General features: G+C 52.4%; 8 protein-coding genes across 8 annotated transcripts; 3 read left to right on the top strand and 5 right to left on the bottom strand.

Annotated features, from left to right (window-relative positions):
- Nucleotides 1-1,540: 1,540 nt before the first annotated feature.
- AYO20_09147 (hypothetical protein) lies at nucleotides 1,541-2,944 on the bottom strand (the record flags this gene model as incomplete). The annotated part of the gene is made up of 1 exon (XM_022647418.1): nucleotides 1,541-2,944. One exon carries the CDS (start codon nucleotides 2,942-2,944, stop codon nucleotides 1,541-1,543), a length of 1,404 nt encoding a protein of 467 aa, XP_022496608.1.
- Nucleotides 2,945-3,692: 748 nt separating this feature from the next.
- AYO20_09146 (hypothetical protein) lies at nucleotides 3,693-5,846 on the top strand (the record flags this gene model as incomplete). The annotated part of the gene is made up of 1 exon (XM_022647417.1): nucleotides 3,693-5,846. The coding sequence occupies one exon, from the start codon at nucleotides 3,693-3,695 to the stop codon at nucleotides 5,844-5,846; it is 2,154 nt and encodes a 717-aa protein (XP_022496607.1).
- Nucleotides 5,847-7,230: 1,384 nt separating this feature from the next.
- Nucleotides 7,231-8,496, bottom strand: AYO20_09145 (hypothetical protein; the record flags this gene model as incomplete). Its single annotated transcript, XM_022647416.1, has 1 exon — nucleotides 7,231-8,496. The coding sequence occupies one exon, from the start codon at nucleotides 8,494-8,496 to the stop codon at nucleotides 7,231-7,233; it is 1,266 nt and encodes a 421-aa protein (XP_022496606.1).
- A 1,310-nt stretch (nucleotides 8,497-9,806) lies between these two features.
- Nucleotides 9,807-10,532, bottom strand: AYO20_09144 (hypothetical protein; the record flags this gene model as incomplete). The annotated part of the gene is made up of 1 exon (XM_022647415.1): nucleotides 9,807-10,532. One exon carries the CDS (start codon nucleotides 10,530-10,532, stop codon nucleotides 9,807-9,809), a length of 726 nt encoding a protein of 241 aa, XP_022496605.1.
- Nucleotides 10,533-11,715: 1,183 nt separating this feature from the next.
- AYO20_09143 (hypothetical protein) lies at nucleotides 11,716-13,196 on the bottom strand (the record flags this gene model as incomplete). The annotated part of the gene is made up of 6 exons (XM_022647414.1): nucleotides 11,716-12,149; nucleotides 12,200-12,267; nucleotides 12,324-12,700; nucleotides 12,775-12,842; nucleotides 12,901-12,937; nucleotides 12,999-13,196. The coding sequence occupies 6 exons, from the start codon at nucleotides 13,194-13,196 to the stop codon at nucleotides 11,716-11,718; spliced, it is 1,182 nt and encodes a 393-aa protein (XP_022496604.1).
- Nucleotides 13,197-15,895: 2,699 nt separating this feature from the next.
- On the top strand, nucleotides 15,896-17,238 carry AYO20_09142 (hypothetical protein; the record flags this gene model as incomplete). Its single annotated transcript, XM_022647413.1, has 2 exons — nucleotides 15,896-16,171; nucleotides 16,351-17,238. 2 exons carry the CDS (start codon nucleotides 15,896-15,898, stop codon nucleotides 17,236-17,238), a joined length of 1,164 nt encoding a protein of 387 aa, XP_022496603.1.
- A 1,015-nt stretch (nucleotides 17,239-18,253) lies between these two features.
- On the bottom strand, nucleotides 18,254-19,957 carry AYO20_09141 (hypothetical protein; the record flags this gene model as incomplete). Its single annotated transcript, XM_022647412.1, has 1 exon — nucleotides 18,254-19,957. The coding sequence occupies one exon, from the start codon at nucleotides 19,955-19,957 to the stop codon at nucleotides 18,254-18,256; it is 1,704 nt and encodes a 567-aa protein (XP_022496602.1).
- Nucleotides 19,958-21,790: 1,833 nt separating this feature from the next.
- On the top strand, nucleotides 21,791-22,357 carry AYO20_09140 (hypothetical protein; the record flags this gene model as incomplete). The annotated part of the gene is made up of 1 exon (XM_022647411.1): nucleotides 21,791-22,357. The coding sequence occupies one exon, from the start codon at nucleotides 21,791-21,793 to the stop codon at nucleotides 22,355-22,357; it is 567 nt and encodes a 188-aa protein (XP_022496601.1).
- Between the last annotated feature and the right edge of the window lie 635 nt (nucleotides 22,358-22,992).

Here is a 22,992-nt window from a genome sequence, read left to right as displayed (position 1 = left end):
TACATCTTTGGTGATGATCCCCACCTTGGCCCTCTAAAGGACTCAGCCTGATACCAAGTACATGATGACAGAGGAGAGGAGAAACCTGGGGGGATTCGGGTTCGGGATTAGTCATTGGACAGATGGACAATCGAGTTGTTCTCTTCTCTCGTCTTCTCTCATCCATCTCTTCATCGGTGGGTATGAACTATGAGTAAACACTCGTAAGATCAGGATTTCGACCTTGTTTGGCTGTGATTGTGACTGTTCCGCCCGAGCAGGGTATAATACGGGTACGAGTACAAGTACGAGGGAATAACAGGGAGGGAACGCAGTCATGAATCACGAATCATGAATCACGATGGATGATGGACGATGGATGGATTTACTACCATGACGCCAACTGTCCTGTTACTCTTGAATTTTTGGTTCTCAGCCTCGTCAGCGTCGTGTTGGCTTTTCAGGGCTCGGATGGGGGGAAATGCCATGCGACGGAGGCTCCATGATGGACATGTAACAAGTAATCGGGCATAATACTGGGCAGTAGCTACGAGTACGAGCACCAGCGAGCACCAGTACGAGTACCGGTACCTACTGTAGGTACGGATGTACAGATCAGTGCCGCATGGGATGGGTTGCTGTGCGATATGCATACAAGTCCATACATACGTACGTACGTACGTATCTACGTATCTATTCCATCCATCCATCAATCCATCCCTACTTACCTACTGCCTACCTATAGAAGGTACTTGCCTCGGTACCTACATATGCGGAGCAATGCTCAAAGCGACGGGGATCCGAAAGAGGAAACCAGGGATGACCCAGACCCAGAAAGGGGATATTTCCATGTTCATGTCCCACGTACCAAGCATATCGAGGTATTCGTTTCGTAGACAGGATGTATATACATACCGAGTATGCATAACATGTGTAGGTACAGCACGTCATGTTTATGGTGAGACGACCAAGATACGTACGAGTAAGAGTACGAGTAGGAGGAGCGTATTCAGACCATTGCCACACTTGGACCTGGACCTGGACCTGGACCTGCACCTGGTAAGCTGGACTGTTGCCGACATCCCGAACACGGTTCGGGACAGCTGTTGTTCTCTTTGTTGCTCGTATCTCTCATCCCCTAATACCTGAATATCATATCAGCGATGAAAATGTGGCGTACTGTCCTGTACTATCGTGACTGTATACATGTGCGAATACTGTATGCAAATAAGTATGTATGGAGGCAACCTGTCTATCCTCGACCATGTCCCAGTCCCAACTCTTGCCCACTGTAAAGACATAAAGACACTCATTGGCGCCTTCTCAGCCATCTCTAGCCCTTTTGTCCTGTGCATATCACGTTTCAGAGTTTCAATACCAAATGCAGCCGGATACGAAACGTTACCGACACCCTTCGTTAGTAAGGCCACCCATTTCCCTGTATGGAGGACCTCAAGCAATATGCCGCGCGTTTGCTGGTTTCTAAGCATGTGAGAGAAGAGAAAAGGGAGATGCTTCGGCTGGTGCTCAAACTCTGCATTGCCCATCGCGCAGCATCCTCCTAGTACAATGGCATAGTCCCGGCAGTGGCCTGGAGTGCCTTCTCCATAATCTCGAGACCCTGGTCGAGCTGCTCCTTGGTGATGACAATGGGCGGCGCAATCCTAAACACCCCACCAAAGCTCGAGTGGCTGCTCAGATTAGCCCAGAGACCCAGCTCGTACATCTTGTAGGAGATGTTTCGGGCCAATTCGATCGATGGGGACTTGGATTCACGGTCGCCCACGATTTCGACACCGGCCATGAGCCCGCGACCGCGCACGTCGCCGATGCACCCGTACCGAGACTTGAGGCGCTGAAGGCCAGCCTGAAGGTGGAGGCCCATGGCACGAGAATTGGCGACGAGGTTGTCCCGCAGAACAATTTCGAGAACCTTGTCACCCACGGCCGCTGGCAGCGGGTCGTTAACATGCGTGGTGTAGAAGCAGTAGTCGCGCTCGGCGCACACTCGCTCAATCTTGGAGCTCATGACCACAGCACTCAGGGGGAGGCCATTGCCCAGTGTCTTGCTAAGTGTTAGGATATCCGGGACGACACCTTCATGATCAATAGCGAATAGGTCCCCACAGCGACCGACACCTGTTTGAGCCTCGTCCACAATAAGCAGCATGCCCCGCTTTTCGCAGTGCTTCTTAAGCGCTTTCAAGTACCCCTCCGGGAGCACGTGCATGCCCGCCGACGATTGGATGCACTCGACGATGCAGGCCGCCAGGGAGCCACACGAGGCCCGGTCAATCAGGTCCCAGCCGTAGTTGAGTTCGGTTTCCCAATCGTAGGAGCCATCCGGATTGCGGAAGATGGAGCGGTAAGCATTAGGGGGAGGGAGCATATGCATACCTGGCATCAAGGGTCCCTGGCCCTTGCGACCGAAGTGGTATTGAGTACCTAGCGCCTGTGCCGTGACGCCATGCCAGCTCGCGCCTAGGCCAACAATCTCAAACTTGCCCGTGTAGACTTTGGCCATTTTGATGGCTGCTTCGTTGGACTCGCCGCCTGTGGAGAGGAAGAAGGCTTTGTCTAACCCCTTGGGCAGGACCGACGTGAGCCGTTGAGCTAGGTTGATGACTGGGGGCGACAGCATGCCGGAGAATAAATGGTCCAGGTTGGCGGCGTGGTCGTGGATCGTGGAGACAATCTCTGGATGACCATGCCCCACAAGACAGGACATCTGGCCCGACGTCCAGTCCATGACTCGGTGGCCGCGGGCAGTATAGACATACAGTCCCTTGCTGCCTGTAATGATGTCTTTCTCGAATTTGGTGCCATAATTGGCCAAGTACGCCTTCGCCGAGGTCTGGAGTTCGTCTTCGTTGACGTCCGTGTATATATTGGGTTTATCCCCATATTTGACGGAGACGGGGTTATTGGAGGGTGGCTGCACTCTGTCCTCGATCATAGGAGCCATGTTTTCCTATAAAGTACTTTGCAAGCACTCCACGGCGGAAAAGACTGACAAAGACTGCAGGAAATGGGGGCAGGCCAAGTTTCACTGGAGATCATGGGACCTGTAGTCATACACGCCTCTCTCGACTGGGAAATTTGCAACAGGTAACAAGGGATTGATATACATCAGACACTTTGGGTCTGCCGACGGGAAACTCGCAGCGTTTGTGGTTTGGCCAGGGGTTGGACTTTACCCGGAGGAGGAGAAGACGACGGGAAATGCGAGAGGTTATTGGGTGTATGACATGTCTCCATCGCGAAAGTCTGCCTCTAATTTGACCAAATGTATTGCCTCTGCGGGGCTGGAGTAGACGGTGTGGACAAGTCTGATGAGTGGTTTCGTCGCCGACAGGTCGACCACAGGGGCACGATAGGCGAATTCATAATGCCAAAGTAGCATTGACCACTGGCGGGGACGGAAAGGATCGAGTTCGTATGGCCATTTGCAATCATGAGGCGCCATTAGCCAAGAGAGGGGCGGAAACGTGTACCCAAACTGAGGTTCGCGCAGGACAGGATGGCCTTGTTGAGGAGAGGGATGATGTAGGACGGAGGAGGAGAGGCGCACCCACCATGGCTGGATATATGACCAGACGCATAGTCACTGGTGACTGCGGCCAGATGTTGTCTCTGCCCTCGAGAATGCGAAGCAGCCCAAGGTACGACTAGTTGTTTGTTGAAGAGTGTTGGAGTTCCGTTCGGTCAGCACCATGGCCCAGATCAAGTCTAGCAGCTCCAGTGGCTCCTCCATCATCAGCGGCACAGGAGGAGCAAACAAGCGCAAGGCCGAGTCACGTGGATATGTGGCACGTGACCGGCCCGCAACGTCCCTTGGTGCCTCGCCTCGACCTCCATCTTCAGACACAACAGCAACGCTGACACCAACCGAGTCCACCTCGCCTTCTCCCACAACGAGCCCCTTAGCCCCTGGCACTTCGTCAACAGCAGTCCTGCCACCGGCTGAGGCTTTTTCCCAGGACAAAACCAACCATCCGTCCAGCACCATGAAGACCGCCCGTCCCTATCGCTCCCACAAATATCCAGCTTGTGCCCGGTGTCACAAACGGCGGTCTCGATGCACTATCGAAATTCCGGGACAGGCCTGCTTGCTATGTCGCATGCACGGTGTACCCTGCTCTTCCGCCACCGCCAAAACGGATGAGCGCGTCACACCCAAGGTTGGCTTCGTCCATCGTTCTTTGATTGCCGACGACAAGTCTATGGAAGGCTTTTCTCACATTGTCGGTCCGGTTATTGCGCGCGACACCCAGATTCTCGACCAATACTTACCTCAAGCAAACGGGACTCCTGGTCATGTTCCTATCCAACCGAGCCTCGGGAGACGAGAGTCGCAAAAAGCAATTTATCATGTGCCTATCCCGCCCAGGAGACCCAGCCCAACAGACTGCACTTGTGCCAGGAATATGCCAGCCGAACTGCTTGAGCAAGTGGATCCTTTCCTCGACAAACTGTTGGCCAACTATTTTGAACATTTTCATCCCTGCTATCCGGTCGCCGACGAAGAATGTGTCATGTCCCGACTAAAGGACAGAAGTCAGCTGCCCCAGACATTCTTCGTCAATATAATAGCCTACGCCCTGTTCTACTGGGATACTTCACCCGCATTGGCGGGCTATGCCCGGCCTGACCAGGACTTTGCCTGGCAGACGGCAGTCGCCGCAAACATCGCCGACATGCAAAAAGGCGATCTGGCTACCATCGTGTCAACTTGCATCGATATCTCTGGACGACCCTCACGGTGCTTGGTCAAAAATGTGGCCGATGTTGCGCGGGCGGTCGCCTTGTCGCATGCAATTGGTCTCAATCACGACTGTGGTGAGTGGAAGATTGGTGAGATGGAGAAGAAACTTCGGTGGAAGGCTTGGTGGGGAGTGGTGATACAGGATCGATGGTTCAATTTTGCTCAAGGAACGCCACCCTATATCTCAAAGGGCCATTATGACGTCCCACTACCAACGGTGGAGTTACTCACTCAGGGGAGAGGGGGATCTGTGAAACACGTTCGCGCAGCTGAAGTCTACATTCATCTGTGTCGATTGACAGAAATTGTCGGGGATGTCCTTCCCCTCATCTACCATATACGGTCTGGAAATGACAGCATTGCTGCAGAGCAAACCTCGAGATCAGAGATTGAACTTAACCGCTGGATGGAAAGCCGGCCCAGCTGGCTGAATCTCAATGATTTCAACAACCGGCCACCCGTGCCTGGCTTGGTCAACCTGCAGCTCTCCTATCTCTCTGTGCGCATGCTTCTACGACGCATTGCGTGGCATGAGATTAGCCAACGAGAAAGCGATCCGGCGTCATCATGGCTTCTCGGTTGCCAGGCTGCTGCAGAGGATCTCGTGCGGTTCGTTGGTTCGTTGCACAAGCAGGACTTGATGGGCTTTTGGCTACCCTACAATGCTCATCATTTCACGTCCGCGGTGACTCTGCTTCTCCGGTGCGCGCTTCAGACAAGCTACTCGAATGTCCGAACACAGTGCATGGGAAGTGCCCGGACACTCGTGGACTGTTTGAGGGGCTTTCAAGAGGAGCATCAATGGGATCTGGCAGAGACGGCGTTATCGCAGAGTGAGACCGTGCTGAAGCGCATCGAGGACGCACTGCCCAAAGCACCGATTGTTGGAACTCCCCACTTGCCTACTGTATCGATGCGCGCCGAACCAACCGACACGCGTGGCTTCATGGACGAGAACATGCTCGGTGATCCACTACCCGAGGATGCGTTCATTTCGCAACAAGGTCAAGGCTCAATTGAGGAGCTTTTCCCCGAGATCTTCTCGGATTTTACGGATACCGCATTGTTCGCCAGCTCGACCCACAATGAATACGCCGAATGAGATATGATACGTCTGGATATCAAACAATCACTTGAGACATGTGTCGGGAATACTGCGCACGAAAGGAAGTCTCTTCCCTTTTGTACCAACCGACATTTTGAGACCAAGAGAGGTGCATGGCGGTGACTCCAGTGGCCGACCTCACTCCGACTCTCAATGAACTTACATGGGTTCCGTAAGGCCAATTCAAGCAGCGCTGCCACAAGGAGATAGTGTAGCACCTCTCAAGCGGCACACGGATCACCGAGCATACCGAGAGCAAACATGGGTCAAACAGGAAGACAACGTTCTTCCGGAGACATTCCCGCAGACACTGAAACACTGCCTGCAGATGTCCCAGTGCCCATTCATCCAAGCTTACAAGGGGGCGATTGTGTGGACTTCCTCATCCCTCTTCGCTCTCGGGCCTTTCGAAAGCTGGCTAGCGAAGACGGAGACGAGGCTGTTGTCTTGACAGCAGGGCTAGAAACCGAGCGATGCGGATTCAGCGTCTACAGCGCTATGATATCGACGTGGAGAATCCATTGCCATTTCACGTTCTACATTACTTACAAACCGCCTGGTTTTTTTGTGTGTGTGTATAAGAGGTCATCTCGTGTACAGCGAAGTCGGATGACCCGGCGAGGTACTCGCAGGGGTCACAGCTAGGATATAATATAGCGAGGCAAAAACATGACACGACAGGGATGGCATAGTATAGCATATCATACCATGAATATATGTAGGTAGGTATGATTACATGTGATACCATATGGCATGATTTGAGCATGGCAGAGCATAGGAGAAGACGGGAAAATAGATACAAAAAGACCTTGGTCAAGATTCATGGTTCCTGATTTCGGGTCGTATGGATTCTCCATCTCTATCCCACCGTGTGTATATCTGTAGATGTAGATGTGTGTCGCCAGCTCCTACTCCATCGTCCGCCACCCGCCATCCATCGTCTCAGGGGCCTAATCGAGCTCAGTCCAGCCACAGCCACAGCCACGGCCAACCGAGTCGAGTCGAGTCGAGTCGCGGTGTAGCATAATCGGTAGTACAGCGTGGCAAGGCATGGCATGGCATGGCATGGCACGGCACGGTATCGCACGGCATAGCGCGGCACAGGACAGGACAAGACAGGACAGCAAAGCATAGCACAGGAGAGCACGCTGTAAGTAAGCACATGTGGAATTAAAGGAGCAAGAGACTGGGGGATAACGGAACAGGGGGCCGGCAAACAATTCTACCTGATTGAACCATACAACACATACTTACATGCTGGAAATCAATCAAAGAAAGTTGCAACGGCGGTTCAGTATTCAGTACCTGACACCTAGTATCCGTTACCTAGTACCTTCGCCCTGTGAAATCCATCCCATCACAAGGACACCTACTACTAAACTTATGACTTGAGCTTGATACTCCTCTTATTCGGATCCAGGTCGTCGCCGCTGACACCGTGGCCGTAGGCGACCCTCTCCAGCTCGTCAAAAAGCCTTATCACGGTCGGATTCAAAAATGGCAGAATGCTCGTGCAGATCATGCCGGCGATCCCGGTCGCGGGGTCGACCCAGTAGTACAAGTTCCCGAGGCCGGCCCACGCACCCGACCCGGCTTTGCGACCGTAGGGAAGGTCTTCGTGGTTGATGAGCAGACCGGCAGACCAGCCCCGTTTCTCGACTGGCATGGACGGTAGGAACGTACCCTCGAGCGAGGCTTGCGGGATGCTGGCGCCGACTTCGCCCACGCCAGACCTGTCGACTTCTGGACCAAGGATGTCCTTGAAAAGAAGGCCTTTGACCGTGTCGGGTTTCAGGATCGAGTTGCCCGTGGTGGGCGATGTGCCGTCGTTAAGCAAAGTCACCAGTAGTTTCGCGTAGTCGTTCATTGTCGTGTAGAGAAATCCTCCACCTCCCCAGAGAGGGGGGTTTTCGTTGTGCTTCGCATCCGGGACCCCTACAAGCCCGTCGGGTGCGTCGAAATGGACCAGCAAAAAATTCTTCCCTGGTGGAATCTTGCCGCTTGAGTTGTGCATGCCTAGGGGCTTGCAGATGTGTTCCTCGAAATAATCTGGAAGAGGTTGGCCCGACACTTCCTGGACAACGAAACCAAGCCAGTCGGTGCCGATACCATACACGTATTTGGTGCCTGGGTCGGCCAGCAGCGGAGTTTCATAATCTTCCCATTCTGCGGTTGCGTGGTACTGCATGGGAGTGCGGCCGGTAGCCACGCGGTATGCCAGTGTTCCGTGATCAAAGAAGTCGTACGAGAGGCCAGATGTGTGGGTCAGGAGATGCTGAATGGTAGGTTTTGACGCTGGTGAGCGCAAGACGGGTACGGGTTTGCCATCTGCGTCCGTCTTAACAGACTCGAGCACCTCCAGCTTCGAGATTCGAGGCACGAATTTCTCCACCGGATCTGAGAGGGAGAGTTTCCCTTGTTCGAGCAGTTGTAAGGTGGCAATCACGGTGACAAGTTTGGTGCATGAATAGAATGTCACCACGGTGTCAGCGTCGAATGGAGCGGCGTTGGGATCTTGAATATGAGAGCTTCCCAAGGTCTCCTTGAGCAAGTAATTGCCCTTGGAGTCGATGATGAAGCACCCGATCCCCGGTACCTTCTTGTCCCTGACAGCAACTTCCAATAATGGTCTCAGTTGGGCTTCCATGGTTTGCCTTGGGTTATCGCCAATGCCTTTGATCGGTGACGAGGAAGATGTCAGAGGAAAGCGAGCTCACGAAAAGCGCTTCTGCGGCTCGTTAGATGTCGGTAGTTATAACAACTGAGCATTCGCAAGAAGCGCCAACGGAAGCGCGAACGAGGTTCGGACCGGGGAGGAACCGAAGAAATGAGGAGAAGCGAGGGGTAGTGGAAGAATGGAACGAGACAGTTGCAACGGCGGGACGGCCTTCGTATTTTATTTCCTAGACCTGGAGCACCCTGGATATTCCAAATGTCCAGAAAGTCAGCCAGAAGTCTGACATCTTGGCCGTAGGGGCGGTAAGGAGGATGTCGGTGCTGCAACGAGGCACAGGATCCTGTCCGTCAGACTCTGCTTGAACTCCCCAAGCCGAAGGGATCTGTTCGGTTAGACACCCGGAGTGATGGCTGCGAGATGTCAAAATATGAGAAATCATTAGACGTTGTCGACAGTGGGTCGTGAAAAGGATTTGATACGTCCAGTGAGCGGGCTTCTTGGGGGTGGTTCATGAGGCGCGACATGCGTGCTTAAAGACCCAAGATGGAAGTAACAGTACTGGAGAACATATGCCTTTCCAGATTTAGTGCTTGATAGTGGCAGTCGCCTCCTTGGTTGGATTGGACCTAGGCAGTGCGGATCGTCAAGTATTTCCCAATCATGTCCCGCGATCTGTCAACGCAATCCTTCCCGAGCGGTCACTTGCAGTGTGCTGCGGGATAGTTGGTCGTCAGCCGGGGCACACTCTGGCGCATTGACTAGGCTAATCTGGCCGTGTATGGGTCGCTATCGCTGCACCACTGCCTAATATTACTGTTTAAGAGCGACATATCTGTACATACTGTCGTAGGAGGGATCATGCTCAGGATCGCATTGGCGGGGTCGTACTGGGTACAGTGGGGAGAGCCACAGGGACCCTTGTGATAGGATCTTGGACCGGGAGCTCGGATCCCGCTGCTGGCCGTACCGAGAGCAGACGGCATCGAAACAAGACAGGAGATACCGCTCGTTGAGGCTGAGACGCTTCTGAACGAGGTCCGCTCACGTAATATTCTCAAGTGATTGTTGAGCTTTGTTCGTTAGAGGTTTTCACTTTCAACGCGCGGTACAGGGTATCTGCGACACGGAATGAGGTGTGGTCTCAATGCTCCGGATTACATCTGGAGGGTAACGGAAGATCCCTGGTGGTTTGCAGAGCTGTGGCCATTCTCGTACATAAGGTATTCCAGCGAGCCATTCCGACGAATCTGCCCAACCAGGGGAGGCCGGCAAAGCGCAGTCTATCGCTTTCTTTCGCGGATACTGTCTGGGTTTCGGTCAGTGCCCGTACTTTTGCCAGACCCCGCCAGGTAGCCAGCGAGGTCAAAGTTCTCCGCTGCAGACCCAGCACCTCCACCCTGCATGGCTCGCGTCAGACCACCCATGGGACTCTTTTTCTGCATCTCTTCATACTCGGCGCGCATTTCGGGATCCATGTTCTCCATCAACTTGGGCATCCCGAACGTAAAAGCAAGAGCCACGACCGCCATGAGGATCATTGGATTCTTCAAAAGACTCAAGGGATTGAAACCCTGGCGCTGTTCGTAAAAGTTCTTCTTCGATAGAATCTTGGCCGACATGTCCAATTGCCCTGTAGGTGCGGCCACCAGGGCAACTCCTCGATCGTCCCATCGTGTTCCGCGGTATGTTTCCCAAGCTCCTGCAACCACGGTACCGTCGGAGTCGGATGAGGGGGATATATCGATTCTGTAGGGTGCGAAGACGTAGTCGTGACTGTAGATGTCGAGGAGATGTGACCCAGAAGTGGAGATTTCGGGAAATTCAAAGTAGTTGCCCTTTCGCAGGACAGCCCTGATCGGCGGTCCAGAGCCTGACGTTAAGACAGCATGCGTCGAAGCTGGCAGGACATTGGGGTTTGGGAGAATATTCGAGGGCGTGACCGTAATACGGAGCGATGCGGCGAGCACAGGGCTGAGAATATAGCAGAGGGCCACTAACGGCAACATCGTGAGAGTCCTGGAATCTCTTGTGCGGTAGCAAAGGTCAATTAGTTAGTTGGTTAGTTGTAGCAAAGACTCAATTGAGTTGAATGGAACAGAAATGAAGCGCAGACTTGTTGAGCGGCGGAAAGGGAAATATCCACATGCCGCGTCAAGCGACTCGTGGGACATATTAAAGCAGCAACTACCACGTCCTGCATAACAATGCAATGGGAGGGAAGATCCTCAATACCTGCACGCACCATGTATCGCACACAAAATCGAGGTGCCGAGTATAATGAGTTCAAACGGATTGCCAGATACGGCCGCTTGCCCCAGAGTCGAGCTCTCTGCCCTCTGTCTCTCGAGCACCCGCAGACCTGCGCCATAAGGGCCAAAGGATCCCTGCCAATCCGAGCCGAGCGAACAACGTAAAATTGGGGAAATTTCGAACGAGTCGTCGTTCCCGAAGACCATGAACAGTTTTCGGGGCCTCTGGAATGAGCAACAGGAACTCGAGTCGGCGCAGTGAGTAAGCATTGGTAGCGCGGTCCAGAGGGCGCCACAAGCTTGGGCTGGCTGGCTGGTCGGCTCGAAACACCGGAGGATGAAGCCGGTGAAAAGAAGCCTGTGCCGCTCGATACGCGTCGCTTGCTCTCGCAAGGTCGTGGCAAACCTTCTCCGTACAGTCCACTATCGACGGCCAAGAACAATTTCCATGTAGAACACCGACGCTGAGCTTCTGGTAGTCTTCTAGGGAATAAATGGGTCCTGGAATCCAGAATTAGATCCGTTAGACATGGCAGAGTGGCTAGGTTAAGGAGCCTTGTCTCGACGAATTCTGTTTGAGTGGGTTTCACGATAGATCCGAGTTGAACTTGGATGGTCCTAAGCTCTGCGTAGGGACTTACAGATGCTGGAATGACTCGCGAGGGTGTCTGTCAGAGGATTCAAAGGAGGATTTTCTGATGTCTCTCGTTGTTGTTTCCCCTGTGTCTTTCCTATCGTACATGTGTTCATCACCCTGGACTTCCACTCTTGCAATCAAATACCTAACGACTGTATAGCTGTATAAAACAAAACCGCCACCCCTATTACATCAATGATTCAACGTCAACGTCGTGCGTGTCGCCGGGTCTGCCTACCGCCGCAGCACACACGCTCGTAGCAATATGCGTCCCCTTTACAGCGCGTACCATAATCGCCCTGTTCAAGAGACCTCCAGATATGAGATCTCGACATCGGTCTGTTTCCGAATATCGTCTCTGCGCTTGGGTCTTTGGCCGTCTGCTCCTGTTTTCCCCATATCTTCCAGCATGACAACTTCGTCGCTGTTTGATTCACTAATGGGATATGATTTGGGCCCGCCACTACTGATGACGGTCGTGGAAAACCCCTTGGTAGGCGAGGCAGGGTTCGGGAACGATGAGGCGCCCCCCTTCATAGATGATCCATGATAGCTGTCAGAGAGCGGGTATGCTCCAGATCTAGTTCGGTATATGGTTGACGGGCGATTGTAGGACGAGCCGCGGAAGATCTTCGGGAAGAATCTGGTAATCGTGGCCTTCAGAGGTGGAATGCAGGTGCAAATGATGGACGTGTTCACTTCGATGCCGAGCCACAAATTATTCTGAGCCTGGTAGTCTAGACAACAGGGTTAGCAGGTTTGTACTCAAGGGAGCGATGATGCTTACATGTGCTGTCCTTTGCAGTTGCTGCCGGACCAAGCGTAGCGATGCGGACGATACAGGTTCCAATGATGCTAGAGATCTGTCAGCAATATATCCGGATAGCAGAGTTCAAGACGAATGGCCTTACAAAAGCCCCAAACTGAAGAGGAGAGCCAACCCAAACTTCTGGGCCTTGGGTAGTTTGAGCGATCGGATTTGAGCAATTGGTAGCACGATGATCATAACATCTGTGGCGATGTTGATAGAGGAGCTAGAGTACCAGATTCCAGGAGTCCAGATGCAGGTGCCGGGCAAGGTTGGGGTCCATGCCTTCTGTATAGGATGGCATGCAAAGATTGTCGGGATTATAGTCCCAATGGCCGTGCCGAAGCATATGAACATGACAATATAAGCAGCAATGCGGAAATTGCGAGACGACGAGAAGATCCGCAGATAGAGGAAAAGCATAGACAGTTTTGCAAAGAGAGCGGCAGCCTTGTATAGCACCTGGCACGATAGGAAGTACTGTTGGGATAGTTAGTCCATGTTCGTATGGCTCTTGGATCGTTCCTAGGGATCTTTGACTGGTCACAACTCACTTTCCAAGCTTGCAAAAAGTGTTCCTCGTTGACTTGGTCTGAATGAAGACCGAAACCATTCTTTGTCTCTGTGGTAATTGGTTGTCAGCTTCAACGATTCACTTCTCAAAAAAGCGTCGAGCGTACCGCCGTAGAATAGCCCAGTCATGGTGATGGCAATAAACTGTTGACGCCAGTTAGTTTTCAAGAGTCACCAGCTGGTCCATGAGATGTCAATTACTTACCAGAGCCATCAGGACACACCAGTCATCCAATCCAAGCATGTGGTTGATGACAATGCGGGTCCAGAATCGTGCAATGACCAGTATTCCTGCAACAACCACCAGTGCGATATTGACATGCACCACAGTGTCGCCCCGGGGATTGGGGGCACCATCATCAATTGCATCTCTTTTGAGGAGTATCATCGTTCCCAATGACATGTTTTCGAGTACTGGGAACTCGAGCGGCCTGGGGTCCTGCGAAGTGCGGGTAGAAGGAATAGATTCATTGAGCTGGGGGAGGTATCAGGCACGGCCATATATGATGTTCAAAGACGAGCTATCTGGGAAGGCCATGGCCAGGTTTCCAAGCCTCGCTTTCACGAGTGGTTTCCCAGGCGGACCCAGACCAAGTAGCGAAACCCGACTACTTTCACCTACCAAGTACCCCTGACCTGTTGCCACCCCCAGCGGCGCCAATGACATGATGCGAACAAGAGAATCGTTCTTGAATACCGAGTAGTCTGGAGTGGACTGACTCGTGACAGTTTAGTGAGGTTGGGGCAAGGGTCATGGGCTTGTGTTAGTCGTGTAGACTAGCAGTTTTCCAGAACCCCCGCCAGGCACATGCTTCATGAGGAGGCCAAAAGTGTTTTGTGATTTGAGCCTCGTATTTTAGACAAACGTGGCCGTTGGCTTAGTCCAAGGTGAAGTGCTGCAAGGGGAAGGAACCAGACCAGTAAGTAAATGACAAACCCGGTTGTAGCTGCATGCCCGATCTCCTCTTAGCTTCCTTGATGATGACCGTTTCTGGCAAATAGAAACGACAGACCCATGTTACCTGTGAGGAGTAGCCATAGTTGCAGGAAAGGACTGCTTCACATCCGTTATTTCCGAGTGACAATGTAGACCGAGTCCTTTGTTCTGTGAGGGTACGAAACTCGCCTTAGGTCCTGGGGTATTGGTTCTCGCTCTCTCCACACACGAAAACTAGCGATTCGAATTCCAGCAAAGTTGCAGACCTTGGCGGGATAACCGTTGAACATGGTGGGTATAGATTCGCTTAATCCATGTACACACTTGAGCCAGGGATGAGGTGCGAGAAGCTCCGCTACTGTAGAGGTGCGCAGCCTGATCGTGTCGAAAGATATGCCTTGAGCATATTGTCTTGTGCATACCAGAAGAGACACAGCAATCTGTGCTATCTCTTGAGCCGCGCCCAAATTTGACGCCGGCTTTGGGGGAGCTCTCAGGCAGACTTGGAAAAGGGCTTGGGGATTTCCCATTCAGTGGGTGTAGGCCGAGTGATGGCGCAGGTTTTGGACAGAGGGTGAATAATTTCGCAGGAATTTTGTGAATACGAGGTGTCTAGTGATAGCAGGAGCGTCCAATGTCGGGGCGAGCATCCCGGTACTCGTCGAGGCTCAGTGTAATGGAACGATTGGAGGTATATGGGTTAGACTTTTTGCTAACACAGGTGGCTGAAGTTAAGGAGGAGTTAGGATGGTAGAGCCGTGTGGTAACTTGTTTTAGGAAGCGTCGCCAGACACAATTTGAAGCGACTGGTTTTTTTAGTCAATTATGTCAATCATGACAAGGCCAACAGACACCGTCTTTCCACGCGCATGATGGCTTGAGTGTCTGTTCCGCATTCCTGGTAAAGGACTGCGGTTTAGCTTTTGTAGCTCAGCAGCTCAAGCTGGGAATTTCCCGACGGTGTATGCTTCCCAACAGCGGTTCGGTTACCCCAGCTTTTGACTTGCGAAATAGGAGGGTCGAATATCCGAAGTATCGCATACTCGTAGCCTCTCGGTTGACGTAGATAGGTATATGTCTGGAATGGGAATGTAAGCTGTCTCGTGGAGGGCGTTCTTCTCGCTATTGTTCTCTGTTCTGCCCAAGAAATACCCACCGACCTCGGAAGTCGGAAGAAACCCTATTCTTTCGCACATTACTGGGTCCATCCCTGCAATCCGTTTGATCTCCTCGCCCTTTCTGGGCAACGGGGGAGGCGGGCGGTGGCGGTTGGACTAGGGTCGACTGGGGCTGCATTGGCTTGTCAGGAGGGCCAGAACCTTGAGCTCCTGACCTACGGAGTTGGACTGCAGTTAGTCCCGCTAAGAAGTCACTGTCGTGGTTAGAGGGACATGAGAAGCCTGCCACCAGTCTTAATTGCCAGACCAAAGTGAAGTGTGACCTCTGTTGGAGAAACCTGAGACTTGACCCTTGAGCTGCAGAACCAGTGTGCAGATACGAGCAGTTAAGAGGGTCGCAAGCCTGCAAGGGGCACTGTGCAGAATTTGTCTCGACTGCCAAGTACGAGGTACCTCGTATTCAGCAGGCCAAGGGTCTGTGGTTGCGTGGTTGATTACGAGGTACTCGGAACAGCGATTCTCGGACGAAGTTCTCCTTTCTGCAATCCTCGCCGTGCCACAGCTCGTGTTGGTCCTTCGCGAGTCGGACGCTATCAAGGTTATTTTTGAGGCACCCTCTAGAGCGAGCCCAGCAGTTGTGTTTCAGATATGACAATGACAAGAAAGGAATCAAGCGAGTATCGTAATGAAATGATCAAATTGCTTCCGGCGGACCGAGGAGCGAGTACTGAGTTCAGAGGATGAGTCACCCGAGTGTGCCTTGTCGCCGAACCAGAGCACCAGTTATTGCCATGATAAGTAGGGAGGAACAGTAAAGACACATACCATGTAATAATGAAAAAGAGCCTGGCAATTGCCTGGACGAGGCTTTTGGCTTTTTCCAAGTCACAATCCGATATCGGGATGAAAGCAGCCAATGACGCAGGGACATCCTTGTGTCATCGAGCGCAGCCTTTGAGCTTCACGCAACCACGCAACCAAGTGAGTGTGAGTGCTGAACATACTATACAGATTGAAAATTGCTATGTCCCTCCAATACGAGCACTAATGGAGACCATCATTCACCCTTACCACCCGAAACGGTCCCTCCTCCTTCTAGAGTATAGGAATACTAGCAACAAGACCTCTCTCCAACCATTCGCCTCCCCTCCCAATGTCCTTCTCTTCGTAGGCGGCCTCTACGACAACTTCCGCTCGCCTCGCTACGTCGATGACCTGGCCGCGCTGTTTCCTAGAGATGTTGCCGACCAGACATGGAGGGTGATGCACGTACAGCTCTCAAGCAATGGGAGGGGTTGGGGCTTATTCGATCTGGATCGTGATGTGAGTCACTAAGTGCGATTTGTATCATCTTCTTGTTGCTGTAACCATCTCTTCAAAGAGGGGTTTGATTCCTAGCCCATACAAAGCTGTCTGTCTGTCTGTCTATTGAAAAAGTTGTCAGCCGTGGGCACATCCCTGAGACTGGCTTCTCATTGACGTGGATTGAGGAATGTGTCTAGGTCGGGGAAATTGCCGCAGCCATCACATACATCAGAGACACCATCACTGAATCTCCTTCGACGCCCGTGGTATTGATGGGCCATTCCACCGGCTGTCAAGACATCATGCACTATCTCGTTTCTCCCGTGGCGACCTCCTCCTCTCCGCGTCCTACCATTTCCGGCGCCATCTTACAGGCGCCCGTCTCGGACCGCGAAGCCATTTTGCACGCCACATCCGAGTCCGCAGCCACAAAAGATGGCTACGATTCACTCTTGCAAATCGCTTCTTCGACGCCAAAGGAGAAACATAAGACGACGGTTCTACCTATGGACCTCACCACACCCATCTTTGGCTCTGCTGCCGTGACCATTTTCCGCTTTCTCAGCTTGGCGTCACCGACTTCGCCAGAGGACCCGGAAATGGACGACTATTACTCCAGCGACCTGTCTGACCAGAGACTCCGAGAGACGTTTGGCCGCATTGGAGCCGTTGGGCATTTCCAGCCTTCAAGCCAGGTGGGGAAGAAAAGTCTGTTAGTCCTGCAGGGCGCTGATGACAAGAGTATTCCCCCGACCGTGAATAAAGCGCATCTGCTCTCGCGCTGGAAGGCGGCGCTTGAATCCAGCGCCGAGGCAACCCTGTCTCCTCACTCTGCCATCATCCCCCATGCGGTGCACGACATTTCGGGGTCGACCAACGAGACGCGCAGGGCAAGGCTCGTGGTCATGCGCGGCGCAGTGTTGAAGTACCTCCAAGACATGGTCGGCGGGATCGATTCGCCCCCGGGACCCGATGACGACAGCGCGAGGAGACCATGGGCGATTCTGCAGCGAGATCTGAGCGGGATTGAAAGCGGAGACAATGCTAAGGGCCAGGGCGCGGATGCTTCTACGAGTAGACTATGACTATCATACGAGTACGCCCCGGTTGGCGGCCTGATCGCCCAGTCATGATCCCTATACTTTATACGGGGGACGAGGACGACCAAGATCATGTCGCCTCAGGGCCGCCCGCGGATGGAATAGTGAATAGTCAGTAGGTAGGTAGATTCAATCTTTTCGGAGCCTTGCAACCTTGTGGGGAGCCCCATGTGTCAGGGGGAAGAAAACGGACCCGCTGAACCCCATCCATGGCATCATTGGCATGGGATATGGGATGCCTGATTCCCATCTACCCGTATCATACTACGAGTAGGTACTCATATTACTTGGGTAATAATATTACTAGGTAGGGAACTGACAAAGTCGGCAACCCCCTTCCAGATGAGACAGAGGGGCGGCATGATACTAAACACATAAGAGTAAGCAGCCACAAAAAAGAAAAAGATCCTACAAAGGATCTCCCATTACTCGGTACATCAACTTGTCTTCAACCTGTAATAAGTATCTCTTTCCCTTCCTCGTTGTCAATTACTAGGATTCTTGTTTCGTGTTCTTGTGTGTACTCGGTACCTGGTACCAAGTGCCATGGACCATTTATTTCCCTCCTTTGCCGCCCTGTTTCCCACACGGTTCCATCTATTGATAATGAGTTTCGAGTCCGTTCTATATTGACACTTTTGCCGTGTCTAGTAAATCCATCCTTTACCCATCGCTTGCAAATGCAGAACCCCTGCCAAACGCTTCGTACATCGCACGAGAGAAAAACAACCAAAAGCACCAGGGTTCTCAAAGCTGACATGACCGTGCAGACAATTCCCACAATGCATCCATCCCTGGAACGAATCTCCCTTCCCAACGCCATCGCTTGTTGGTTAAAGAGAAGGTATGACATGACATCACCAGAAGATGGCGAAGATAACATCGACCGACCAGTGATCACCAGGCCGGCCAATGTAAACAGGACGTCGATATCCTATCAAAAGCAAATCGGTCGTTTGTCGTGAATCCCCTTACAACAAAGGAGGTCCAGTGCCAGAAACTATGTCTGAGTTTCAGTCTTCTCTTTGACCTTCTCGGTCTCAGTCTCTTGTTGTTCTTGTTGGTGGTCGTCTTCGTCCTCCTCCACCGGCACTTGACCTTGCCTGTTCTGCGATCTGATCTGTTGCATTACTTCATGTGCCTGGGCGGAATACTTGCACTTCATCCGAATGCTCTCACCATACTTGTAGAAGATGAACGGAAACGGGGCGCAGGCGAGTGCCAGGAACGCAGGTATCGAACTGGCCCAGTGGATGCCGAGATTGTGATACATTTGGACGGTGAAGAGGGGGAAGACGGCGCCGAACAGGGATCGCAGGACCGAGTTGGCCGCCAGCACTGACGCGGCGTAAATGGTGTATGAGTCGATGAGGTAATTCATGCACGCGAGGAAGACATTGACCATGCCGAAACCGAAGGGCGCTGAGGCGATGATGCAGACAATCCAGTGGATCGAAGGGTAGTTGGTCCATGCAAACCAAAACATGCCCAAGGGGATGGCGATGGCTCCCACAGCGGCAGGAGGAAGACGTGCTTCGGCCGGCGCCTCTCCCCCATGCTCTGCTTCAATGCGGGCATAGCGCTTGTTGTCCCAGATGGCGTAGGCGGTGCCCGAGATCATTCCGACCGCGACACCGGAGAAGGCGAGGCCACCAATGCCCTGCGACCAGCCTCGTTCCTCTTCAAAGACAATGGGGAAAGCACCGAAGAGCATATACAGCGTGCCGTACAGAATCGCCATATATATGGAGATGAGAAGGACGATTGGTTCAAGGAAGAGCAACGCCCAGGGCCTCGAGATGGCCTTGGAGAAGGCGGCCTGAGGCGTGATTTTGCCTTGTCGTCTCTCGATAACCGAGATATAGACCTTACCCGTTCGCTTGCTCAATGCCTTGGCCCGGCGCGACAGGATGACAGGGGCATAGGTTTCTGGGATGACCAAGGTGCCGAAGATCCAAAGGCAACCCGTGAAGATGGCCATTACACCCTCGACCCAACGCCAACCGATTGTCTCAGAGATGAAGCCTCCAACTATGGGGCCGATGCAAGGACCCAGGAAGGGAGCGGCAGCGAAGATGCTCATCCCCAGGCCTCGTTGACTGGAGGGAAATATGTCGGCGATGACGCCGCCGGCGTTGGTGAGAGGAGAAGCGCCGAAAGTGCCCGCAAAGAATCGCATCACGAGCACACCTGCCATGGTGTTCACTCCAGCTGCGCCCGCATTGAATACGGTAAGAACGGCGTATGTGCCGAAGAAGAGGACTTGACGGCCATACAGCTCTGACAACGGCGCCCAGAGAAGCGGTCCAATAGCGAAGCCCAGGACGAAAAGAGATACCCCCAGCGTTGCGACCTCTTGACTGCAATCAAAGGCCTGGATGAGCTGCACTACGCTGGCAGTGTATGCCGTGGAAACAAACGCCACGGCCAGAGTTGCAAAAGCGACAGTCAGAGTGAGGGCCCATTTCTTCCAATCCGGAAATTCCATGGGATTGCGAGGATCCGAGGGGATGAACTCGACAATATAGGGATCCTCCTCTGTTCCCGAGCCCTGGTATCGATGGTTCAAGACTTCGTCTGTGATGAGGGTCTGGCTGGCCACGAGGCGCCAATGCGGCACCTTCTTACTCGAAGGGCCACTTTTCTGGCTCTCGACATCGTTTGTGAGGGTGAAGGTGGACGAGTTGGTTGGGGAGTTGGACATGGTGAGCCTTGTTCAGGTGCTTCAGCCTGCTGGGGAGACCGGGGTGATACGTGTTTACCCTGCAGACAACCAACTCTGTGTGTGTGAGATAGAGATGGAAAACAGTGTGTAGGAGGAAGAGCAGGTCTTTAAAAAAGGAATGTTGAGAATCAAGGATTCATTAATGCGATTTGCATCGATGCAACACAACACTATGCCGAGACACCATATCTCCCACCCGTGATGGCACGCAGATCATAGGTTTGTCCAGGGACCATTATTACCACCGGGCATCATTTACTTCAAGATTGTTCATCGATCCGCTTCAACCGCCACGATCTCCTGCTCGTCCGGTGGTCGGATGACGAGCCACCCTCGTCCGGGAATTTCGAGTCTTTGTTTCGTCAGACAACGAGGTTTTGGGTGTGTGTCCGCGGGAAAAGGCCATGGAAACCTCTCGACATTTCCTTTGTCACGAAGAATCTGGTTCGGAGGAGGAGAAAGAAAAAGGAAAGACTGCCGTGATAACCGTACTGGACAAGGGCACTGCGCGCCGAAACCCCATATCATTGGGCCGATGAAGCATTAGCTTTGGTTGTCGGTGTCTCTAGCATACCGCCCCGTTGGCAACTTTCGCATCATAAGCCATGCATAAACAGGCATAGATGGGCTTGTGCTCGTCACACTTTTCCTGACCGGGTTTAAACAATCAACTTCGTGGTGTGTTGCTGATGTTGCTAAGCTTTTTTCTTCATGCGGCCCTATCGTCCATCTGGCGATAGAAGACTGATATTTGGTCGAAAGAATTTAAATCCGACGCTCAATTGCCGGTTGATCACCCTCTGGCATGTGGCATGTGGAACACTAAGGTAGTAGTTTTTCGTTTATGCCGTCACTTTGTTGTCCTTGTGTACACCCACCCAGTACTTGTACTTTGTATATATGCAGGGCAGCCTCGTCTCTGCCCGGAGCGGCGGTCTTAACCTCGCTCTTAAGATCCCGTCGTATTCGTAATCTCACCTCTTGCGTTACCAGCCCACTGGTCATTGTTGACTTTTGGGGGAGAAAGAGGAGGGACACACACACACAGAGAGAGAGAGAGAGAGAACAAATCTCTCCTAGTGACCCCGTCTTCCGTGCTCCATCATATGCATGAATGAAACTCCGTTTCTTGAACGAGATACGAACGATGCTCGGCCCCGACTCCTGACTGCGATAGATCCTTGGACGTTATTACATCGGTCGTGGATCCCCGGATCCTGCAGGGCGGACGGTGGGGTAAGGCGTGCTGAGCCTCGTGTTGCCGAGATTCCTGCTGCTCTTTGGGCACAAGCTGGTGAGATGCAGAGGTATAAAAAAGATATGAACAGGGTTCAATCTCCATCTGACTAAGGAGACGGGGAGAAGGTGGAGGTCAGGGACACTCTATTTTGATACACAAGCATGTTGCATGTTACATGTTGTATGGGAAGATGTTCCGGTGATGAGACAAGAAAGACGTGAAATTTGTACAGAAAAGTCCGAAGAAGAAATGTCTCGTCCTACACGACTTCATTTCCGCTCATTTTACCTGCTGGATGTTTGCTGAACCCTCCGTGGGTAAATTTTCATTCCCTATAGACTGATGAACCAATCGAGTAGAAACCAAAATCATATTGCATGATCAGAGTGTGTGCCGCCACGGTGCACCGACGTTCAGAGTCAATGTCGTCATGAACGTTGTTTCTTCCCTCCCAATTAAGGGACCTGCCTGTAAAGATTGATGATTCTTGGTAAAGCCATTTCTCACTCAACACAAATAGCCAGCCTAGAAGATTCTGTTACGCATCTACTGTGTGTCGGAGCCCAGCTATCATGGCAGAGAGCACACAAGATATCCATACCAAGTACGAACCTCATCCAGATGCCCATCAATTGACTGGGCATGACAGCCAGACTGTTGATTACGAACCTCACCCTGAACACTCGTTGAAGATATCACCCGAGCATGAGGCCATAGTCACGTCAATCACAAATCTCTACTCTGGAAGTTGCAGCGAGAAGGATATGTCAGTGTATGCAGAAAAGGCGATATATGACGACCCGCTGTCATATTGCGACACCCGCTACAAAATTGCCGGTCAGTGGTATGGACTCCCTAAGATCTTCGCCAAGTTGGAAACCAAAAAGGTCGAAGTGGTCAAGGACACACCAACCGATATCGTCTTCAAACTTAGGCAGGAGTACACTCCCAAGCTGGTCAACACTCCCAAAGAAGTCGACTCTCTGGTCTCATTGTCACTCGACGATACCGGAAAGGTGCGGTATCACAAGGATATGTGGAATTCCAACGACTACAGCCATTCGGGCATTGGCAAGCTGATTAAGAACTTGAATGGTGATCACCTCCCAAAGATCACTCAGCCACCAGGTTCGCTTTAGGCGCATTGAGCCGCTGTCTCCGGGCTGCGGGTCGGTACAACCGGTTCATTTCTGGGGTATAATAGATATCTTTCAGGGGAGTATGTGTCAATAGGGAAGGAAGATAGAGTAATACTATGCACTGGGATGAGTAAGAGTAAGCGAGTAACCGTCCCGGTCGGAGCGCAGTCGGAGCGCAGGCTGGAGTTTTCGGGGGGACAGACAACGTGAAGGGCTTGGAGTAGCGGAGCTGGGTAGGTAGGCACGCGTGGTACGGGAGGGTAGGGAACAAGACGCTCGAGGGCGAATCTTCGACAGAGCGGCGGTATACAAGTGGTACGTGAGGATTGAATCGAAGTGGATGTGGATGTTGATGCGTGTGAAATTGATACGCTCTAGCATGCGTGAAGGTGAGGAAAATCCTTCGGGGCCAACATGAAAGTCTCCAATCCTCCAATCCAATCAAGCCTAAATCCCCATCTAGTTTAGGCGTCAGCTATCCCCGAAAGTGACATAAGAGTACCAGTGGTAGGTGCCCAAAGGGAAAAACAAGCACTGTTAAGCAAGGCACGGAATGCCGTTGACCAACTGCACCCAGTTAGCTTTGGCTGGCGGGGTCCCGGCACTGTGGCTGGCGCCCCTCGAATGTCCTCCAC

This window comes from Fonsecaea nubica, assembly GCF_001646965.1.
Source record: "Fonsecaea nubica strain CBS 269.64 chromosome Unknown Scaff81, whole genome shotgun sequence".
Classification (NCBI taxonomy): Eukaryota; Fungi; Ascomycota; class Eurotiomycetes; order Chaetothyriales; family Herpotrichiellaceae; genus Fonsecaea; species Fonsecaea nubica.
The sequence above is the reverse complement of the archived record's forward strand: the minus strand, read 5'-3'. Positions and strand labels throughout refer to the sequence as shown.